Below are 23,833 nucleotides of genomic sequence, written 5' to 3' on the forward strand. Positions count from 1 at the left end.
ATGATTTTATAAAGTAGAACTACTCCTATAATTAATGAAAATTTTATTACATGGAATGGAACCAAACAATGAACGGCTATAAACGTTTGCTTTATAAACCTAAATACATACCCCTAGTCACAAAAATATGTTGAGCCCAAATTGATAGTTTATTTTATTTATGCTGCATAAAACAGGAATATCCTATTCTTTTCACCTAAACTGAAAAAAGACAAATTTTGTAAGTGGGCCATATTTCTTATCCACTCCTATACCCTATATTGGGACAAATTTTGGCAATCCCCAAATTCCAAACCCTAATTGCGAAATCCAAATCCCATGATGATTTTACCGCCAAAAAGCAAATGCTGTTCTCTCCCATTCCGTCTCCATCTCTCCTTCAAACCATCTCCAACCAGAAAAACCGCCGCCCGAATCCGCTTCCCCATCCCCACAACACGAAAACTTTCCTGGCTTGGCTTCAAAGGTCGGAGTCTTAAAGTTTCTCCTCTTCTGAGCTCATCGGCGCCGCCACTTGATGCGACCGAAGAATTCAAAGTGGAACTTGGTCGGTTGCTGGCGCTTTTGCCGGAAGAGATGCGGCGCAGGGTGAGCGAACATCCCGAGCTACATGACTTGATTGAAGTGGTGATGGACTTGGGCCGGAAGCCGCTCGCCCGCTTCCCGTCTGGGGATTTCGTGCTGTCTGATCACCCAATTTCAATGGAGGACATTCTTCATGCTACCGCTCAGGTGTGCTGATTTTCAGTCTGGAGAACTACGTTTCAGCTAGATTTGCAGTTTTCTCTGTTTTTTTGAAGTGATCATCTTGTGCTGCTTCTATCAAATAGCTAACCATACTGGATTACCTTAGACAGTTTTGCGTAGTAATGATATTAGTACCTATTGAAACATATAGCTAGAGATGTGAGTTCCATATCTGGATTGCTTAATTTCGTACATCTATTATTGATTGCAGGTTGGGGACTTTGCAGTTGATAATCGAGCTGGAATTAGCATAACACTACACCGCATTAGCGCAATTAGAAATAGGAAAGGTGCAGTTATTGGTTTAACTTGTCGTGTTGGTCGTGCGGTGTCGGGAAGTGCCAATCTATTGCGAGATTTAGTTAAAGATGGTGCTTCATTGCTACTTATCGGGCCTCCTGGGGTGGGGAAAACCACAATTATCAGGTTAATTTCTGCATATATACAAGTATTAATGATTAGATAGAGCATGATGATACATTGACATGGGAATATCTTAAAGGAACTTACTTGTACATACTGATCTTATGCAAATTCTACTATCAGTAAAATAATAGTACATTATATGTTCTTTATTTGAAGGGACATAGCCCGTATGCTTGCAAATGAGTATGATATGCGTGTAATGATTGTTGACACCTCAAATGAAATTGGAGGTGACGGAGATATTCCACACTCAGGAATAGGCCATGCTCGCAGGATGCAAGTTCCACACACCGATATTCAACATAAGGTATGAATACTGCTCTCATCATTACATGAACAAAAATTAAACAGGTGAAATGTTAAGATACTACTTTCTCAGAATCATATAATATCCTATCATCTGTCATGGTTTTCTACTTTAGATTCCAAATAGTGTGTTTTTAACAAGCACATGGTCGTATTTTATTATTATAATTTGGCAGGTGCTAATAGAAGCTGTTGAAAATCATATGCCACGAGTAATTGTGATTGATGAAATTGGCACAAAGCTTGAAGCTGCAGCTGCTAGTACAATTGCTCAACGTGGAATTCAACTAGTTGCAACTGCTCATGGAGTAACCATTGAGAACTTAGTGATGAATCCTACATTAGAGATGCTTGTCGGAGGAGTGCAGGTAATTCTGATATTTTTAACTCACATACTGTCAGATTTGAAACTCACAAGCATCCATAGCAGTCCGGTGAAGAGGAATAACAGACTAACACTAAGAAGGGGACTCATAATAACCACACCATATATATGTGTGTGTGTGTGGACCGGAGTACTGGATTGGTGTAGACATTTTATTTAGAGTAAACACTTGTAGCTTGTAAGTTGTGTGAGATTCAAGTTGTTGCTGCAGTCTTGCATCTTATTGTAACAATACCTAAAGAAATTGTTGCTTTTGAAGTCTCCTTGCCCTTGACTTCATCTGTAATGTTAGATCCTTAACTTGGAAATCTATAGAACCAATTAAATATTATGTCAATTATGTAGAATTTTGTATCACGCGCAAGGTAGTCATCTAAGTCTGGCAGGAACTTTGTTTCTTTATTTGTGTTGCCATCTCAAACTATAGAATGCTGCTAGACATAGAGTTTTTACACTTGGAACACTTTATCCTTTATTCACTTTGTTATCCTTACAATATCATGTTCAAGAATTTATAATATCACTTGAAAGTTATCAATCAATTTCACTACCATGGTTTAGAGGTTTCTCATTACTTGAAAGTTGTTGCTGGATTCTTTTCAGTTATTTTACTTTTTTACATCTTAGGTTGACAAATTTTATCATATGAAACGCTGTTGTTACTGTTTCCCAGAGTGTGACACTGGGCGATGAAGAGGCAAGTAGGAGAGGAGTTCAAAAAAGTGTGTTGGAAAGGAAAGGGCCATCAACTTTCACTTGTGGGGTGGAGATAATTTCTAAAGCAGAGTTACGAGTTCATCGTAATCTAGAAGCAACAGTAGATTCTATACTTGCAGGTCTTGATTCCTTTCTGTTTGATAACTGATGTTTCTACTTTTATGTTTTCTCATCTTCGCTACCATCTCAAATTTATATGCTGTTCATTTAACCTTAAGTAGGTCGCCACCCTAGATTTGAGGTCCGAAAGTTGAATAACGAAACAAATGGATTGGAGCCAAGTTTATTCACTCCTGATTTGTCTGAGAGTGAGACGAGCAGTGTAAGTTGGACTGAAGATACTTCTGAAATGATTGATGATTCATCTTTCCATGATGCAATTGCCTCAGAAGGGAATTCTTTTGAAGATGAGGACCATCTCTGTATATTTCTTTATGGGGTAAGTTCCACTATATTCCTTACAAAAACTGGTGGATTGGTAACTTAAACGCAAGCAGTGTTGTAGATATCAGAGGCAAGCATCATGCAAGGGATAAAGCAGTTAAAGATAGATGATACAATCAAATTTACTGACAACATCAGTGAATCAGATGTGTTAATAGCTTTGCAGTCCAAGCTCAAAAAGAATTCTCGGCTACAAGCTGCTGCAAGATCTCAAAGCCTTCCTACCTATGTCATCAAGGTAAGGTCTGAGATCATTTAGCTTTTCAAATTCCTTTCATCATGTTAAACAATACCGATTGAATGGGATAAACTAAAGGTTGTTTCCTTGTGTCATGTTTTGCCTAGTCATTTTTTTTATTCTTCTTAATATTTTGTTTTATCATTTACTTGCTGTTTTTCCTTTTGCAGACGAGCTCTTTGGCTCAGATAATGAGGACTATTCAATCTTTAATGTCTGACTATGCAGATGGTTTTGAATTTTATGAATCTGATGCTAAGGCAAATGACTCAGAGAAAATTGATGCCTTGGAGGTAATTGGGAAAAATGGGCGGAAAATCTTCCGTCATTATGTGAAATATTGTAGCTGAAAAAGTTTGTGCTATATGCTACAACTACTCTTGTTGTTCTGGGCTTTTTAATGACTAATAGCTTCTAGAAAGGTTGAAGGATAACTGCAGCGTTATAGAAAGCTATTTGCAAGTGTTTCTTCTGGTGAATCAAGAATGGTAGAAAATGAACTCTTTTTCTTTTTGAATATTCAATAGACGTCAAATGGTAATATCTTTGTCCTAATATCTTCATCCAAAGCAGGACTGACGTGAACCTCTTTGTCCTAATATCTTTCAATTTGTAATGGCTCGAGGTTTACTTTTATTTATCTATTTATTCATTTGAGTTGGAATGGCATAAGCCAGTATTGATAAAAAGAACTGTTCTTTCTATCTACACAGGAAGCAAGAATTGCAGTTGAGCAAAGAGTAATCCCAAAGGGAGAGCCCGTTGATCTGCTTCCCCGCGCATTAAATATAATATTGCTTCAGAAGGACCTCATTCGTAAATACAATCTTAAATCAGAAAGAATTGTTACTGAGCTTGGTGTGCGGCTCAGGATCCTTCCTCTACAGAGTACAGTCAACGAAGTCAGTTCTGAAGAAAAAGAAGCCGGTGATTCTAACGACTCTGAAAACTTTTATGAGCTAAACAATGAAATGAACGGGTCTGCTATCACTGTCAACCGATTACCACTCCTTCCTGACTAAATATATTTAGTCCAAACATCTTTGTCTCATCCCACATCAAATATCATAGAAGCACAGGTATGTTTGCATTCTGGTGCTCACTCTCAGCCTATTAGTTTCATTGAGTTTGTTTTCATGCAGACATCATAAAGTTCAATTAGCACGATTCAAATTTTTTTTATCTCACTATTGTTGGTGCTCATTTCTTTCCTCCATAAATATTTCCAAGTCTATTGCAAATTTGTCTCCTCTGAATAGGTGAGGGTTAGTAGCAAGAACTCCTGATTATATGCTTATCTTTGACCGTTTAGACAATTGAGTTAGTGCTAATGGGGTTTTCTTTCGGTTAGTTGATTCTTGCCTTTTGCATGATTCCAACTACTCCAGAAATTACTTTAAAACAAACAAGATAAACATAAATATAGTTTAGGCTGAACATTAGGAGAAAAATTGAAAAAAATGGATAGCTGTGTAGTATTGAGTATTGACTAAAAGTTAGTGCTCCAAAACAAATTTGATCTAAACCATTTATTTTATTTATTATTTGGTGCTCTTTATTCCCACTTTAATCTATGTAAGAGTATTCAAATGCTTATCCAGAATCCCAAAGTCAAACCTTTTCAATAGTTCTTTTCCATATGTAGAGATACATTTATGAAAGGAATAACATTAATTTCTGATCTTTGAAAGCTACACAATTGCCTTACTTTCTTTAACCTTTATATTCTGAACGTGCATACTCAAAAAGATGATTATTTATGAAGTTGACCTAAATTAGTATGACTCAAAAATCATTGTTGTTCATTATATAAAAAGATTGCCACTTTCTGTGGTGGGTCAGCTCATTGCATTGGTCGGCATTTTATTTCTTTGTGGAAAAATTTGTAATGCAAATTGATAATGCTCCCTCCATCCACCAATACAACTGGGCGCGAGTTTTAAGAAATATAGTAGAAAGTGGATTGAAAAGGTTAAAAGAAGGTGAGTTCTACTTTCATATACTCCGTATTAGTTTTATATTGAAATGTGAGTTATATAAAGTTAGTGAAATGTGGGATTTATTACCGAAAGTAGTAAATAAACAAATGAGAAGTTTATTAGTGGAGGAACAAAAATAGCAAAATGGGAAGTTTATTGGTGGACGAAGGGAGTGGTATAATTTGCTGGCTTTCTTTACCCAATTTAATTTCCTGATAGCAGTTAGAAGGATTGTGAAGCAACTGCAGTATATTCTTTAAGTTAGTTTTTAATTGGGTACTCTCTTATGTATTATGACTTTTAAGAAAGATACTAGAATCATACGCAGCCGGCCTTTAAATGTGGTTAATTAAAATTAATGGGGGTTAATATTATTTTAATTAGGATTTATCCACAATTTGGGTTTAATCAGTCAATAGTTAAGATTTAATTGAACCTTAAGAGTGTTTTTTTAGGATCACCCTAGAAAGCTAGGCTAATCTAGTAGAGGATTTAGTAAGATGGATTGAAACTTTGGGATATCTCAAGGCCCTTGATAATTTCTATAGCTTGAGCTAATTTTGCTTGATTTGTATCCCATAATACTTGAACAAGCCCTAGTAATGAAAGATAAAATACTCAACTATCTATATCATTATTCATGAAAAGTAAATACATCTCAAGTATCAAATAATTTAGTATGTAACTGAATTTGAAAGGTTGAACCAACTGTCCCTTAATGTGAATAATTTACAACAAGGGGTGCTATTTTTTTTCTTTATGCAATGCCTTAGCATCAAGAACTGTTACATGTTTTACCCCATTTCTTGTCATCCTGACCTTATATTCATCCCAATTCATGTCAATTTGAAGATGAAAAACTTATTAGTATTTCTTTATTTTTGGTGATTTTTTTAGGATCCTCTTTTTTTAATCTTTTGAGGTGGGGAAGACAACGTCACATCTAAACTATTCACCGTACAAGAAGCAGGTTGGTTGGAATCCATATTAGCTCTCTTTCGAATGTGCTCTTTTTGGCCTATGCTACAATACATTTAAAGGTGATTTAACGTTTTCTTATCATTTTTAAGTGCATCTTTCAGCATTATTTGTGTGGTTCACAAATCACAATGGAACTCTAGAATTGAATAAAATCACAAGTGATAGGCTATCTATATGTGTTATCTTTGTTGTTTTGTGTAGACCAAAGTAACATAGTAGTTAGTGAAAGTGCTTCTCTAAAATCCAAAATCACAATATAGCACTCAAATTTTCCTCAAATCAGATGTCACATTGGATTAGCTATGGCTGGTATGGGTAGTTTATTTTAACTTTTTATAGCTTTTATGTGATCTTGTCTGTTTTATTTAACTTTTTTTTTATTTACAATTTAAAATAGACAATCTCTAGCTGGCTTCCATTACCAGTTTTGGCCCAACTATATTCTGCACATATATTTTTCTTTTATTGAACCAATTCTTGCTTGATTTTCTACATTGAACTACTATATCATACTATTTGCTTCGATTTGCCAAAACTAGGAAAAATGTGAGAATTTAGGTGGTTTTAACTGTGAATTTAATGTGCGTGTCTGAAGTGTAACCTTCCAATTACAATACTTGAAATTGGAGGCTTATTGTGGCGTTTTGTTTAATTTTATGTAGTTTTTTAGCATGCCTAACCCTTTTACATGTAACCCTTCACCTATAAAAAATAATAATATTATCAGTGGAAAATCGTGGCCCTTCAGAACCCCATGGGCAGAGGATCAGCACTCCAGATCTTCAGACACATTCACATCTATATATATGTATATATATTCTATGATCAATGTTATTATATACATCTATGTGAGCACTATTCAGCGTTATTTATTTTGTTTATATAGGAGTATTTATTTTTATTCTAATATCTCGAAAATTGTTATTGACTACGTGTATTTTACAAATCAGTTAAAAATCAAATTTGATTTGTTCATTTTCTCGGTAACTTCAACTGAAGGAAGAAAATAACATATCATACTTAAATATTTATGTCATATGGAAAATTAATAATGCCAATGAAAATTTTTAAGATATACTAAGAGTCAAAGGAAATAAATAAAATAAAGCATATAATACTAAATGTACATCACAGCAGCCAAGTAGTGCTCATGTGATAATATGTACTCCATAATATAATAGTATATTTATATTAGTATATAGATAGAGTGGACCATATGCTTTGTAGTGTCAGCGTATATGCAAGAGTTCAAAATAAATTACTTGGCAAGTGCTTTTCTACTATTATTACTAATCAAATTCGTCACTTCTCTCTATAGGAATTGGGTAGGTTTCATGGGGAGTTGGAGTTTAACTGCAAATGATGACGACAAGATGTGGATTTGCAATCTGCATAATTATAAATTATGAAATTTAGCAAAACAAGATAGGCAAATAACCCTCGTCTGTACATGTAACGAATTTTTGGGTGGCTCTCTATGGAACTTAATTAAAGTTTAATTAATTTACAAATTAATAGAAAATCGCTAAGCTCATAAAGAAAAGGAATGGATAACTTTGCTTATATTTATATCTCCTATAAAAATAAGCTAGCCTAGCCTAGCCTAGATAATAACTTTTTAATTAGAAAAACATAACGTACTAGGATAAACATAAAGAAAAAGGAATGGATTACTTTTTAAACCCACGTTGGCCATTGAAGATACTCGTAAGGTCAAATAGCAATGATATCATCACCACATATTTGCATAATTTAATCAACCAATGCCATGTGTGTTATTCTATTTTGTGTTCATTGCTATTTCTTTTGATATAAAGGAAATATTCGAAACCAAAATTGGCGAATAATAAAGTGCTAACAATTTATAAAAAAAAAACAATAAAACTAGTATATGACAAAAGCAAAACGCAATTAGTTTTTGACCCTCATATGCTACATTGGAGAATTGTCAATATTTAGGCTTGTAATTGAACAATATTCTAAACTTTAGACTCTATAGTGATTTTTTGTTCAAAGTAAAAAAAATACAAATAGAGATGTTCACTTAATAGTTGGTGAGGTGTTAAATTTTAGAATCAACTAATTTGACGTCAAGTTATAAAGTGTCTGTCTGTATTTCCAATTTCCAGCCAAAACTGTGATCCAAATATGGAAAACACCATAAATTAACTTGGGGAGAAAGGGTGTCCATTACATTACGCACCCACCGTTTCAAGCTTCAGGGCCAAAGGTGTAATACTAATACTAATACTAATACTAATACTAATACTAATACTAATACTAATACTAATACTAATACTAATACTAATACATACGGATTGTTTATACAAACAAGAGTCGTGTTTTCCTTCTTAATACTATTTGATTGCATGGACGTTAGTTAGCCCACTTTGTGGAAATCCCTTAACTTCCAATTTGGCTCCTCCATCACTCTCTATAAATACCCATCTCTCCAACCCCCACATTAATACCTTCATCTCTCATACAAATACAATATATGGCAACCCTAAGGTTCTGGTTGTGTTTGATCTTGATTTCATTCTCATTCTCCGTGGCTCAGTCTCGCTTCCTCCCTCCACCACCACAGAGACGGGCATTGATCGAAAGCGCACAAGAAGCCATCAAGGAGAGCTTGGAGAGGAAAGAAACGGCCGAAAACTGGTACCCCGTCAACCGGGTCAGCCCAGGCGGACCCGACCCCAAACATCACTAACACCATTACTTACATATATATGATCTGATGATGAATGTACTTTGAGAGGCTTTTTGTTTCTTTAGTTTTTCATTCATTTCTCTTTCTCTTTTTTTCTTTCATTTTCTGGTTGTTTAGTTTTATTTAAGCATAGTAGCTAGCATGCAGTGGTGATCACTTGGACTCTACTTTGTTATATTGTGATGAATTTAATACTTTTATGAGCTTTTGGACTCTTTTAATAATGTGGAGCATTTACTTTGTTCAGTGTACTAATAGCTTATCTTTTCGTTTTTAGTACTCCTAAAATACATTAAGGGAGAATAATTTTTGTGACGCTGATTGTTGGATGCGACACACTTATATACTATGATTAATATATATACCTGATAGGGGTGTGATCCGTTGCTAACTCATCAACGTATTGTATTAAAAATGTCAAAACGATGATAATGAAATCTCAACATAAACTTAAGTTGATATTATAATACATTGTCAGTGTTGACATTAATATTTAAATGTCAACATAAATAATGTGATCGTGTTGACATTTTTAACACACTACGTTGATGAGTAAGCAAGTTAGCAATTTAAGAAAAGTTAGCATTACGCGGTCAAGGTGGCCCCCATCGTCTAGTGGTTTAGGACATCTCTCTTTCAAGGAGGCAGCGGGGATTCGAATTCCCCTGGGGGTAGGGTACTACGAAAGGAAGTTGATCATGGATTACCAATAAGCCGATAAAAAAATTTAATGGATTCTTCCTGGTCGATGCCCGAGCGGTTAATGGGGACGGACTGTAAATTCGTTGGCAATATGTCTACGCTGGTTCAAATCCAGCTCGGCCCAATAAACCGCATCAATCTACCATGAGATAGTCTAAAACCTCTTGTCCTTTAACCCCATACGCCATACGAAGATAAAAAAGAATCAAAATTTCTGTCAGATCCCTTATTCCCTGGGATTGTAGTTCAATCGATTAGAGCACCGCCCTGTCAAGGCGGAAGCTGCGGGTTCGAGCCCCGCAGCTTCGGGTACTGATATTTACTAATTGCGATATGTACATATATTTTGCATGATTCGAGTCGAATATTGTTGTGCTACTATTTATATGGTATTTCGATGCTCACGACCTTATTCGAGCATGATCGAGTCCAAATCAATGAGCTTTCTAAAGTTAGATTTGTGTTTGATTAAATATATTATTTTATTCTCGATAATATGATGTACGGAAAATTGTTAAATACAGCCCTAATGCTTACTCCAAAGTGTAAAGAACCTCCTAATGTAGTTTTAGGTACGAACAAACCTTTATTATAAATAAATTAACATACATGCCCCTCAACCCACTATTTTTCCACTCCTAAGCTTGTTTTATATCATATTTAATGATACTAGTATTATTTAATTTTGTGCATTAACAATAAGAACTAGGTTACTTTTTCATCAACTATCACGTAGTTTCTATTTAGTTTTGCCAAAAAAAAGTAATCAAAAGCACTTATTATTATTATTATTATTATTATTATTATTATTTATCTATTATATTTTGTACAGTTTTTAGTGATTATAGTAAAAAAAAAATTCATATATAGATTAAAAATTCTAGTAGTATTAAATTATGTGATCGAAAACTCAACCTCGATATTGTAGCCTAAACCAACTAAATGTTGGAATTTATCAAAAGCAGTCTTGACTTAGATTATTGAAATGGGTTTAACAAAATATGTCGTGCTCTATGGTGTCCGCATCCGAGCAACGGATCATTTTGAGCAGATTCATGGATGAGAAAACACGAAAACCAGACTGTATGCGCAGCAGTGCGTTTTAATATACAGACATTGTGTGTTCGCCTTGAGTTCTCTTCACCCAGTCCAGAATACTGCTACAATCTTCAGGCGAGACGAAGAGCCTTCACAAAACCATACATCTCAATTTAGACACACAAAGATAGGTGCCTGAATACAGCTAAAAGATGTAAGAAATAAAATGACTACCTATTTTGAGTGCGATAAGCTTTAAGTAGACGGACTTCCTTTGGGTGTGTCATGTCCTTATCCATGCAAAGCGACTGAGGCACTTTAAGTTTCATTGATTGGTCTTCGTAGGCGTCACATATGAATCTCAGCACATCTTCCTGCAATCAAGATAATCAAAATGTAGAAAACGTAACAATGTACTAAGCTTAGCTTCTATGACAACACAGACTGACGAAATCAATAGACTCGAAACATGTTTTTTCATACCATGGGTCTTGAGGCATTAATCCAATTGTAGATCGGCTCATTCCGAAACCATGTCAACTGTCTCTTTGCAAAATTTCTGCAATTTTATACCCAACTCGATTTTACTATTCAAGTTACTAAATATATACAAAAAAAAACCTCTATATCATTCCCATGCCTCATCGGAATAATTTACCTAGAAGATTTTTGAAACTCAGACAGAAATCTGTAGAATCCTCTAGAAGAACTCCAGCCCTGTTGTTCTCTGGCACTTAGCAGAAAGTCCATAGCCTACGAATTTCAAAAACAAGGAAATCAAACGCAAACATCGGCCTTACGACAAAGATCCTCAGAAACCAATAAATTGGTATCTGTTAGACTGTGACAAAAAATGGAACTGGAATGGAAGCATACTTGTCTATAGCCAATTGCTCGACTTGCAGAATTGGAATTAGGCATAAGGCCCAAATCAAGAAGCCACTTTGACTCCGATAAAATTCCACCATCTAGCATAGGAAAAGACAACTTAAAACAGTTAGTTCTTGCAAATATAACTAGTTTCCTACATAGGTATATGTGTAGAATACACCGTAAGCTTTCTCTTTACCTAAAAGCATATCTTCACACCTGAAATCAATTGATCTGTAAAGATCCAGCCTTTGTGTGGAAAGGAAGAAACAAACAAAATCATAGTCCAGGTCGTTTGAGTCTTTCTTTTGAGGTTCACTATTTGAAGAGTGTATGTCTGACAATTCTACTCCATTCGATTCCAACTTTTCCTTGAAAGAATTATAGGGTACTTTAAAGGCCGATGGAGATGTGCCAGTAGACTGCATGAATAAAACAATCATGGCATTCAGGGGTTTATTTAGAATTTTAGAGTAAGAAATATTTGTTAACCATAAACTACCATTTAATCAGGGTGGAAAGAACTGAATAAAAAGACAATAGGTTCTAATTCTCAACCAACCTTAAGAATTTCAAGTCTGCGACGCAACCGATACCAATCATTTGCTGCTAATGACTTGACACCTGGATCGCCTGCTTTGACAACCAATTGTACAGCTGCATCCCAATGACCATCCCTCTGAAATTCTGCAAGTTCTGAATGCACTTCCAAGGTGATCTCAGGTGAGGCTTGTGGAACATCCGGTTTCCCATATATGAACCTTATACAACAGTAATGAAAATTGCATTCTTTAATGTTATAATGATAAAAAGAAAAAAAAGCCATGAATTAAAGGTAAGCAACATTAACATACCACCGTAAGTACAATCCTGTACCGCCTGTCACAATTGGGACACGACCTCTAAAAAGAATTTCCTCTGTTTTTTGCCTAGCATCCTCATAAAATTTTCCAACAGAATAATCTGATAGACCAAGAAAATTCTTTTATGAGATACATCAAACATTAAAAGCAACAAAATTTAGTAACGAAAGCCCATGTAAGTACAGCAAACACATTTGAATCTTAGTTTAGCTTGTGGTAGCCCTTGAACTGATGGATTTTCATTCCAAAGATGCTAAGTAGATAATGATCAATGATGTATTGTAAAACAGTTATGCATGAACCAATAAAACCATCAAAAAATACGTTTTAATAGATTGAAATCAATCTCAAAGAGTCAAATTCCAACAACAAAGATGATAATGATAATTAAAGGGAGGATTTTTAATCCATACCCTGGTTCCGCAGCTTAAAAAACGAAGGAAAAAGTGATTGCTTTTTTTTCGCTACTTGAGACGTAACATACTGTATAACTGCAATAGCACTATATGTCTATATCTCACAGGAACTGTTTTTCTCTGGTAAATTAAGAGCAAAGAGTTTAATGTATTTACTTTTCATATCTCAACACAGCATAAGCGACTTAAGGCATACAAGCACGTAAATTAGATTCCTGATCTGTTATGAAGTTATAACTTATACGATCAAGTCTTATCACAAAATAATGTTACAGGGACATATTTCACCTCCAAATAGCCACATCAAAAGAAAAAGCAAAACTTACATATCCCCAACAGAAGATTTCCTAAGAGGAAATGAACAAGCTTTCAATGCATTCTTTCAAATATTACCTTCAGATGGGTGCAATATATCCACCAAATGGTGTGGGACTTCCTGTAAAAATTCAAATTCTTGACGTAACTACTTCAGTAATTCCCATACATAAATTAGTGTTCAAAACTTCAAGCATATGAGCAAGAGTACAACCACTTAAAGCACATTCTTTCAACTTATCAGCAAAAATTATCATTTTTATCTTCACAAAGTCACAATCATTAGAAACAAAGAGACCATTTCAATAACATAACTACACTTTTTCTTCTTTATCATAAAACTTCAAACCTTATCATAGCAATGCAAGGGTCCAATGCAGCTACATATGAACTAAAGCTGGAACATAGTATTGTTTTATCACAAGTCATAACCAATTTCTCCAAACGCCAATTACAGAATCAATTTATAATTTTAAAGCGAAAGCCACTTTAACTCTTAATCATTCCCAAACACACAATGCAATACACAAATTCGAAACTCGAGAATACCTCTCTGTCTTCCAACGAAGGCTTTGCTGAACCAATATCAAGACCTTTATACAACTGCCATCGGAATACAAACTCTCTCAATAATCAAAATAGAAATAAAATTAACACTCCTCAAATGAAATTTTATATTAGAAATTCATTCACCTGAACGGAATCAGCGCTGATTATTTCTCCATTCAGTCGTTTGGCGAGCTCCAAGGCGAGCCTGCTTTTGCCGGCGCCGGTGGGGCCAGATATTACAATTACTTTCTGCCGCTTGCTTTTCAATGAGCAGGAAGTGGTGAGGAATCTTGTAGTGCAGAAGACGCGGAAGGGTGGCGTTGAACAGCGGCGGAGCGGCGCTTCACCCGGGGAAGGGAGGCGGAGGCAACACATTCGTACGCCGCCAACTCTCAAACGGCTTATCATTTCGGTACACAGCTAAATTGATAATTTTTGGAATTACTAATAATAGAAAAAGGTCTTTTACAGAAAATTATATTCTCATTAAATTAAGGAATACGTATTGGTTTTATTTCGATTTTTTTATTTTTTATTCTTTAAAATTGTTGTTTTGAAAAGGTTAAAATTGTGGTCCTAGATTAAGAAATTTATTGACGGAAAGATGAATCATCTGCTAAATTCACGCTTAAAAATTTCTACAACGAGTTAAACGAATAGTTTTGACAAAAAATGACGGCTCAAGCCAATCCAAGCTTAATGACATATTAGCTTGGATTGAACTGATTATTTTTTACATGCTATCTAGTCTAAAATTAGATCGAACAGACCGGACTTGTTTCGGTACTTACTTACGTCTGGAATTATAGGGACTTTTTTTTAAAAAAAATCTCTATATTATTATAAACCCTAATTAACATTTATTGCTAATTAGAAAGAAATCATAAGCTTAGTTTTGATATATTCAACCCAAGTAATCATTTTGAACTAATAATATATGGAGTAGTAAATATAAAAAAAATTAATCTGTAAATATGATGTCCAATCTATTTCATCTTATAAATCCATAAAATAATGTAAGCATACACAAATTGTAAGCAACCTTAGTTTGTGTTACCCGACGCCTAACCTCACCAACCAGTTGTTGCATACACTTGAATCATTAAACCTTAAACATATACCAATGTAACCAAACATATCTACACAACACATAACCACCATGACCACACTGCACCACCGGCGGATCCACCTCCTCTTCCACCTCTCCATCGTGGCAGTCCTCACGCTTGGGGCGGCTTGAGTCATTGTAGATAGCTCTCGGAACAGCCACAGCATGTGGCCGAGCAGCTCGATGCTGCTGGAGTGGACAACTGGCCGTGGATATACGACTGCAGTTCCGATCAATGTATCCGTGGATGAGGAAATTGAAGAGGGGTGCAATGTGTTCCAAGGCAGCTGGATTCGGGATAATGAGAGTCTTCCTCTCTATGGAGAAGAAGATTGTTCGTTTCTGGTGAAACAGACAACTTGCGTCAGGAATGGAAGATCCGATTCCTTTTATCATAACTGGAGGTGGCAGCCTGACGCGTGTGATTTGCCAAGGTAATGTCGGGTAAATATTCAATTTTGTCCCGTCGTTGCAAAAAAAAAATACGTAACATGTTTTCTTGACATGCACTCTATAATCATGATGTTAGGTTGATGGTATGAAGTCAATGGAGATGTTGAGAAACAAAAGATTGATGTTTGTTGGAGATTCAGTGCAAAGAGGCATGTTTGAGTCCATGATTTGTTTAGTACACTCTGCACTTCCTCGAGTTGTAAGGAGATCCCTCCATCGCATACCTCCGAGGAAAGTTTTCCAGAGTCGAGGTAATCACACACACACACACACAAAAACACATACAATGGTTGATCTAGGAAATGAAACTCGTAAGGTCGGACACAATTAAGAACGGCTCCAGATGCCGAATTCAAAGGAGTTTTCCGATCCTCGTGGGCCAGCGATGATCTCACCTGGATCCGCCATTGCACACACATTATAACACAAATAAAGTGTTTTTTTAACTCTTCAATACAATGAAGCATTTGTTAACCAAGTTGTTTCCAATCAACAATAGGAATTCAATGCATCCATCGAGTACTATTGGGCGGCTTTGGTAATCGAGTCGATATCAGACCATGCAACGAACCACACGGTGATGAAACGACTAGTGAAGCTCGATTCCGTAGCTAAGCATAGCAAGGAGTGGGAAGGAGCTGATGTTTTGATTTTCTCGAGTTATATATGGTGGATGTACAAACCTACAATCAATGCCACGTCGTGACGTCATTTATATGCAGTTTTTTTTGGGGTTCAACATTATGAGTAGCAATTATGGTTTTACAGGTACGGATCTCTGGATACAACGTGACAACGGCATATAGGTTATAGCAATGGAAACGTGGGCGAACTGGGTTGATTCGCGCATCAATCCAGAAACCCAGAAGATCTTCTTCTTCGCAACATATGGTAAGTCTTTCAAGGATGTTTACTTTGAGCAATAGCTATGAATGTATGCATAAAAAACACTGAGCTTGTTTGATCGCATTATCCTTAAACTACTCAATCATAACTCTAATTTATAATCAGATGTTATAAGATAGAGTATGAATCCGGCCGGCCATTGTGTAAAATTTTCGTGTGCAGGAGTTGGGAGTGGAAGCCCGGGACAGATGGGAAGTGCTTCAACGAGACACACCCGATTGAAGGACCGTACTGGTTCGAACCTTGACATCATGTAGTCGGGAGAGTAAAGGTTAATGTTACTGTTTTGAAGATCACCCAGTTGTCTGAATACAGAAAAGACGGCCATCCATCCTTCGATTTTCGGGGAAAGAAAGGGCAAGCTCTTAACGAAAGAACAGAGATCCGATCCCAAGAATTATGCAGATTGCATACATTGGTGCTTACCCGATACTTGGAACCACATTTTCTACGCGCTTCTTTTACAAGATTATCGCGACCAATCAATAATATGACAAACTAGAATGATGTGATGTGATGTTATGTATTACCTTTTTTGTCCGCCGGGAAACCACTGCCTCCCTCCGGCGGAGAAGGAATCATCAGTAGCAAATACATCCACAGCCTAATAGAGACGTCATTGAAAAAATGGGGAAAAAAAACTAAAAAGAAAAACGAGGAAGAAGTATCGGCAGTGGCTGAAGCCGGGTAGAGACTAGAGTAGAGGCCATATCCCGCCTTAAAGAAATGGCAATTGGTGGTCAGCTTGTTAGAGGGAGGGCCTAAACTGGAAATTTGAGTGTATGTATGTCTCTCAACTAAGCTTGTTAATATTTTCATTGTCACACTGCCATCAATTCATGATACGGGGTTTTATTCATATTTAAAACTAGACTAGACTTACTTGACAATCGCTTATTCACCCTCCTTCTCTGTCATTTATTTCATATGGCTGTATGTATGTATATGTCATACTCCCAACTCAGTGAAGTCGGAATGAGGTTTGAGTGAATGAACCAAATGCATAGCTCATAAGTTGAGCAATAAACATGATCAATTTCTAGTAATTCAAGGAGATTAGAGCATCTTCCTTTATTCATTATAAATAAGTGAAGTTTGCAAATTACTTCATTATACCCCAAAAACTTTTTTTTAATTATTTAAAGCATTTATTAAAAATCTAACAATATACTCCCACTAATAAAGAGGCCCAAATTTTATGTATCTAGTTCATTTATTTTAAAATTGTATGCTAACTGGACTTTTGACCACATAGTAAAAGAAAGAAAGTCGGCATTTCATCTATTCAGCTTATGCATCCTTTCTTTCAGCGACTATTTAAATATTTACATATAAAGTCGTTGTAATTATTTTGTTGAGTTTCGGATCGAAAATTATGTATCCTCTAGTCTAGTGGTTAAATTATGAAACTTTCTAGTATGCAAGGTTTCATATTTTCACCCCAACCGAACATAACAAGTTTGAATAATAAAGTAAACAGCAAAACAAACTTAGTTTGAATAATAAATTAAACAGCAAAACAAACTTATAAAATTGTGTGTTAACACACACACACACACACACTCTCATGTGCACAAACATGGTGGATTCTATTGGGTCTGCAAAACCTCAATACTTTAATATAAATCCGTACACTTAAACAGTATTATGTTGGGGATTTCAAGGCATTATTAGTTGCATTGCTTCATTCCCACATGGCACTTCCACTTGTAGCTTTCAAACTCTCTACAATACTATTATCTACAAATATTGTTATTAAAACAAATGACATATTCATATTCCGTGTATCGATCAAATACAAATGGATTAAGTTGATGAAATGGTGAATTATTTTAGCACTAATTGATTTTGATTTGGAACAGAATCTTTAAGATTGATTAATTTCATTTACCATATCTAATCTACTTCAATGAATAAGGTCATATCTAGTCAATAGTTGGGAATGAATTTAAGAGAATAAACTTAGCTGAAAAAGAAGAAACAAACTTATACATGGAAGGTGGGGGCGGATTGTGGATTAAAATAAAGTGAACCTCTATTTACATAATTATTGAACAAATCATATGCCATACTATTCTACATCATCCATATCATAATTATATTTGACATTATCTATGTCTTCCATGGTTCGCTCAAGTATTTTTTCTACATAATATATGAAGAATGTCATTAGTGATGTTAGTTCAACTCAAAATTCGAGTTGGAATATTCGAAATATAACTGTTAAAGCTGAATACGTTTAGCTAGGTCGAAGCTAGCCCCATAAGGTGAGCTGATTAATTGAATTTTTTATTTGTGTATAATTTTCTAATTCTATTGTACATTATTTTTTTATTTGAAGATCGTACTTGTGTTTTTCACTTTTATATTTTTTTCTTGTCTTGCCAAAAACATTATTCTTTCTTATTGGAGAAAGACCTTCACACGGTTTTTAAATCAAAGATATTAGTTTAGGACTAAAACTATTAGTCCGATTTTTTCCAAATCGCCCTAATTAAATTCAGATTGTGAATAATAAATAAAGTCTAGTAATAAGCCTGATCGGATTAATAATGAATCATACACACACAAGATGCATATTAGTATTTGTAAGTAATTTACTAATTTCCTCGTATAAATTTTGCTAATGATAACTCACCCGAATTCTCAATTATTTAATTACATCTAGGACTGTAAACAAACGAATAGAGTACTTATTAGCTCGAGCTTTATTAGCAATTGTTTTATTTTTAATATTGACTATTTTACTAATTATAATCTTTAATGCATAAATAGAGTAATAATAGGCATAAATATAGTAACAAACAATAATTATAACCTTTAATGCATAAATAGAGTAATAATAGTCAATATTATAGCATCATATAATATTCTAGTCAAAATAGACTGTTAGTACAGTAGGCATTCACGATAAAGTTATTTATGGAAAAAAAAAACATAAGTGCGAGAAATAGTTGATAAGGTTTACAATCATAGTCTCAAAAACAACATTCATAAACCTTAAATGCTGGAAAAAGCAATTAATTCAAAACAAAACTAAGATAAATTCTACCACTAAAATGTCAGACGATCACAGCATCTTCTCTAATAGTGAAACGGTCCGCGTCTCCTACAATATGAATACATAATGAGTTAAAAAAACATTAGAAATACCCACAATATATATCGATATTTATACAAGAAGGGCCGTGTGGATAGAATGGGACATACCTTGGATGTGGTATGGAAGGCGTGTGATAATATGAGTTCGACCCGTGATAATGTGCGAATGCAGGCTCCATCATGTGGTGATAACTATAATCGGGCAAAACCCGATTATAGTTATTGTAACCATTGTTGTACATATCGTACTCATAATGGTAACGTTGGCTGTCTCGGGGATGGTTGATCTTCATCCATTTAGCCTCAGCATGAGGCCCTGTTCTAGACAAGGCTTTCATAAAATAATTTGGTTCTACTATTGCTTGCAATGTAGCCAATCCCTCTTCAGCATCAATGTCAAGACTATACGTTCCTATCACACAAAATAAATACATTATAGGAGTACTAATGTTTCTTTTAATCACAAATATTCATTTTCCAAGAAAACCTACCATTTTTAAATTACCCAGGATAATATTATTATGAATTTGTGTGAAAATGGGGTAAAAGTATATGAGATTGATTAAAGGGGAAAGATGTAATCTAAGTATATATTTTCCACTATTTTTATTGACAAATGAACTTAGGGTTTAGGATCCCTAATCTTGAATGAACATACACTAACAAGAAAAATGAAAATAATACTGATAAATCTTAAAATAAATAAAATAATTCAGTATAGTACTGTATTTTATAGATTATTACCGCATACAGAGCCAAGAATCTCCATGGTCATCATCTTGCAACAGTGACAATTACTTTTCACCTTCAAAACACAAGACTAGAAGAAAACATTCGTTAATAATAAGTTCATAACACTCTAACACACACAAAAAAAAATACTATTGTTAACTAAAACAGAATGAAAAAGTGATTGGCTAAATTACCACTTCAGCGTAATCCATTGTTTTCCTCCCAATTAGTCGTCGAATAGTGTTTTTTCTGACTGAATTTATAGACTCGCAGAAAAGTTATAAGAGTGCTAAATTTTTTATTAATGGCAAATATTCGTTAAGGAATGTGTATAATACGGAAAAGTTTTAAATGAAATTTTATTTTAGGTAGTTATTATTTCTATGCAAAATTGGATTACAAAAATGTTAAGATATTACAATATCGGATGACATAATAATATTGAAAGAAAACAAATCGGATGAAATCAGAGTATTTCTTAAGAGAAAAAATGAATACTGTTTTTCTTGATTTTATTTTGGACACAGTGTATAGTGGGCCCACAAGTGATGAAATGGTGATGACGATACGTTAACACGTTCACATGTATGTATACTATATCCCTTTGTGTGGCAGTGGAAATGTATTTTTACGCATTTGGAATTTGGAGTTTTGTTTGTCTACAAAATAAATTATTTCTTAATTATTTGATATTGTTTTCATTTTAAATTACATATAATTCATATTATTATAAATTGAAGATCATAACTTATAAATTAGTAATACTCCTTAAGTAACATTATCCTAAGATTGTATCAAATCATATACTCCTATATCCACGCGCACAATATTCATAAAATGCAATTTTGGTATCTTTGGTATAGAAATCCTTCTTTGTATATAATAAGTCACTCTTTCTAGAATCATAATTATTCGATAGTGAATGAATTTGAAATTTATACAATTCATACTGTATTATTAAAAATTGAAGATCAAGAACTTATAATATAGGATCGAATAATAAGTAACTTTATGCTAAGATTGTATCAAATCATATACGATATCCTCTCGGACAATATTCACAATATTCATAAAATGCAATTTTGATATTTTTGGTATAGAAAACCTTCTTTTTAATTAGACGTCATTCTTTCTAGAATCGTAATTATTTGATATTGAATTAATTTAAAATTTATATAATTCATACTGTATTATTAAAAATTGAGGATAAGAACTTATAAATTAGGAATAGTAAGTAACTTTATCCTAGGATTGTATCGAATCATATACGATATCCTCTCGGACAATATTCACAATATTCATAAAATGCAGTTTTGGTATCTTTGGTATAGAAATCCTTCTTTTTAATTAGTCATTCTTTCTAGAATCATAATTATTTGATACTGAATTAATTTGAAATTATATATAATTCATATTATAAAAAATTGAAGATCGGAACCTATAAATTAGGAATATTAAGTAACTTTATCCTAAGATTGTATCAAATCATATACTCCACTCGCATAATATTAAAAAATTCACAATATTCATAAAATGCTATTGTGGTTTCTTTAGTATAGAAATCCTTCTTTTTTTACTAGTAGTATAAGTTATTCTTTCTAGACATTTGGTATCGATTTCAATTTTATGTTGATGATATATTCTAATTTTTTTTAAATACAGAACTCTCAGTCAAGGAGAGAAGATATATGTATATGTACCATGTGATAATAAAAAATATGTTAGCAACATTTGCTCTAAAACTAGGGGTGAGTGAGCATTGTGATGACAAATTCTTATTTAATCCGAATTGCTCTGAAATTCAATGTTTTGAATGATTATAAATTTGAATCTATACACTATATATATTCGAAAATCAATTTTTATAACTAAATTCAAACCTTCCGAAAAATTAAAAAAAAAATTAATTAAGTTATAAATACTTAATTTTATGAAAATCATACATTAAATATTTCATATTTTCGAATATATTCTAGTTAAAAAAACAGTCTTAACTAAACCGAGAATTCCAAATTTTAAAGAAAAAAGTTCTTACGATCATATAACATTTCGGTTTTTGTTCATTCTCTTATAACAAATAGGAGTACATAGATTTTAATTATGACTTTGTCCAAGTTTACAAGACATATTTCTCATATGTAAAATAACAAACCTAGCTACAGAATGAGAATTATCCAACGCTATTACTTTGTCAACTATTTACATTAACATATGCAAAATCATTATAAATAATATGCGTAAAACATTATTAGTAATTATTTCAGAATCAATGTAATTGTAGATACATACAAATGCAGCAGGAAACGGTAGTAAGTAGTACTTTAATATATAGTGGTACATTAAACAGTATACACTATAGTACCTTAGCCTCCAATTCCACTTTCATACAAAAAAAAATACTACTACTACCAAATTATATATCTCCCTAAAAAAATTAAGATCAAATAATTACTAATAAGAAATATGCAGTGTACAAATAATGTAAAAGAAATACTATTTTTTATGGAAATCTGGTACAGTAATAATTAAAAGAGGGGTTTTTTTAGAGAAAAATTGAAAAATTCAATTGTGCTGAAACGGCAAGCCCCTCTATCGTCATTAATTGAGGAAGGACGGCATTAATTTATTTGGTGCATGATTATTTGTTAATCCTCAATTATGTTTGCACTTATTTCAACACTATCCCACTCTAATTAAACAGAAAATGAAGTGGAAAATAATCCAATACACTTTTACGTTACTCTTGACATTTTATAATTAGTTTTTATTTTATTTTATTTTATTTTATTTTATTTTGAGAATATGAACGGTTCAATTCGTATTTTAATTTCAAAACAATCTTCATCCCTATAAGGCTATAACTGTGAACAAATTGAAATTTCATCTTTTTTTACTATTTGTGCGAGATAAACATAATTTGGCTAGATGGAGAATATCAAATATATACTCTTATTACATATAGGTGATTAGATTTTCAATGTGGGATAATTAAAACAAAGCCAAATTTTATTTTTCTCAACTAACTTTTGCACGAGACAGATATAATTTGACAAAATTTTATAACTATTCCAATTACAAAATTTCTTCATCCCTATCATGTTCAGTTTATAAGAATGGATCTATTTAAGCTATAAATGGATAATTATATAATAATAAGTCATAATCATTCCTTAATAAAAATAATCTTAAAATTAAATATTAGATAAATAATTCTATAATAATGAGTCATATTGATTGAATAATATTCATATGATAATGAGTATCGCAGACTATTTACGTAGTTTATGATAATATATTAAAAGCAAATTGTGATGTAGAAAATATTAAGAATTTTATTAGAGCATCCGTAACGGCGGCCGTCCGACCGGCGTGCCAGAAGTCAGGACGGGACGTCCGCCATTACGCAGCGGGGAGGCGGACGCAGACGTGCGTTGCGGACACCAGAGTTCCGCGGTATTCCGGGGACGTCCGTTGTGACGTCCGTCATTGCAGTGCCACGACGGACGTCCCGATTTTTAATTTTAAAAAAACTCTATATATATGGCTTGTTGAACTTCATTTCATTCGCACCACTTGTTTTAACGAGTTTCTCTCTCTCTACTTTAATTTTGTTTGAAGATAAATGGAGCACCACAATAGTGATTCCCCCGCCACGAGCGAGTCACAAACGCTGACTTTTCCCTTTAGAGTTGGGGGAAATGCCGGCGGAAGTGCATCGATGTCCGGGATGATGCTCGGAATGGCGCTGATGATGCCCCAACAACAAACGGCGGGGATGATGCCCGGGTACTACAATATGTACCCCCCTTGGTGTGGGATGATGCCCCAAATGCCCGGGATGAG

The 23,833-nt window shown here is 34.0% G+C and overlaps 2 protein-coding genes and 1 long non-coding RNA gene across 8 annotated transcripts; 2 read left to right on the forward strand and 1 right to left on the reverse strand.

Annotated features, from left to right (window-relative positions):
- Window positions 1-272: 272 nt before the first annotated feature.
- On the forward strand, window positions 273-7,683 carry LOC121771673 (protein SEEDLING PLASTID DEVELOPMENT 1-like). Of its 6 annotated transcripts, none has more exons than XR_006044196.1 (11): window positions 273-732; window positions 959-1,173; window positions 1,330-1,480; window positions 1,656-1,847; window positions 2,538-2,700; window positions 2,803-3,020; window positions 3,087-3,263; window positions 3,434-3,556; window positions 3,977-4,342; window positions 6,140-6,212; window positions 7,542-7,683. XR_006044196.1 is itself a non-coding variant. In XM_042168508.1 (9 exons), the coding sequence occupies exons 1-9, from the start codon at window positions 319-321 to the stop codon at window positions 4,283-4,285; spliced, it is 1,962 nt and encodes a 653-aa protein (XP_042024442.1). In that variant the 5' UTR covers window positions 273-318; the 3' UTR covers window positions 4,286-7,130. The 6 variants fall into 6 exon arrangements, 1 of the variants encoding a protein (XP_042024442.1); XR_006044194.1 differs by having other exon boundaries at window positions 6,140-6,282; window positions 7,542-7,679; XR_006044193.1 differs by lacking the exon at window positions 7,542-7,683 and adding an exon at window positions 6,951-7,130 and having other exon boundaries at window positions 6,140-6,282.
- A 2,906-nt stretch (window positions 7,684-10,589) lies between these two features.
- Window positions 10,590-14,129, reverse strand: LOC121772525 (tRNA dimethylallyltransferase 9-like). The gene is made up of 11 exons (XM_042169659.1): window positions 13,834-14,129; window positions 13,690-13,743; window positions 13,219-13,261; window positions 12,401-12,509; window positions 12,109-12,307; window positions 11,746-11,968; window positions 11,553-11,644; window positions 11,335-11,429; window positions 11,160-11,235; window positions 10,911-11,050; window positions 10,590-10,825 (listed from the first exon to the last, which is right to left on the reverse strand). The coding sequence occupies exons 1-11, from the start codon at window positions 14,095-14,097 to the stop codon at window positions 10,741-10,743; spliced, it is 1,380 nt and encodes a 459-aa protein (XP_042025593.1). The 5' UTR covers window positions 14,098-14,129; the 3' UTR covers window positions 10,590-10,740.
- A 629-nt stretch (window positions 14,130-14,758) lies between these two features.
- On the forward strand, window positions 14,759-17,136 carry LOC121770948. The gene is made up of 4 exons (XR_006043893.1): window positions 14,759-15,231; window positions 15,327-15,501; window positions 15,750-16,141; window positions 16,319-17,136. It is a non-coding gene; the product is annotated as an uncharacterized LOC121770948 (long non-coding RNA).
- Window positions 17,137-23,833: the final 6,697 nt, after the last annotated feature.

The sequence above is a fragment of the Salvia splendens genome, chromosome 16 (genome assembly GCF_004379255.2).
Source record: "Salvia splendens isolate huo1 chromosome 16, SspV2, whole genome shotgun sequence".
Lineage (NCBI taxonomy): Eukaryota > Viridiplantae > Streptophyta > Magnoliopsida > Lamiales > Lamiaceae > Salvia > Salvia splendens.

Coding starts and splice junctions, on each gene's coding strand:
- LOC121772525 (XM_042169659.1), bottom strand. CDS start 14,097: ATGATAAGCCGTTTGAGAGTTGGCGGCGTACGAATGTGTTGCCTCCGC. Junction 13,744..13,833: donor TCAGCGCTGATTCCGTTCAG/GTGAATGAATTT, acceptor TTCCGATGGCAG/TTGTATAAAGGTCTTGATAT. Junction 11,236..11,334: donor GAGTTTCAAAAATCTTCTAG/GTAAATTATTCC, acceptor ATAAAATTGCAG/AAATTTTGCAAAGAGACAGT.
- LOC121771673 (XM_042168508.1), top strand. CDS start 319: ATGATGATTTTACCGCCAAAAAGCAAATGCTGTTCTCTCCCATTCCGT. Junction 1,174..1,329: donor GGGAAAACCACAATTATCAG/GTTAATTTCTGC, acceptor CTTTATTTGAAG/GGACATAGCCCGTATGCTTG. Junction 1,848..2,537: donor TGCTTGTCGGAGGAGTGCAG/GTAATTCTGATA, acceptor ACTGTTTCCCAG/AGTGTGACACTGGGCGATGA.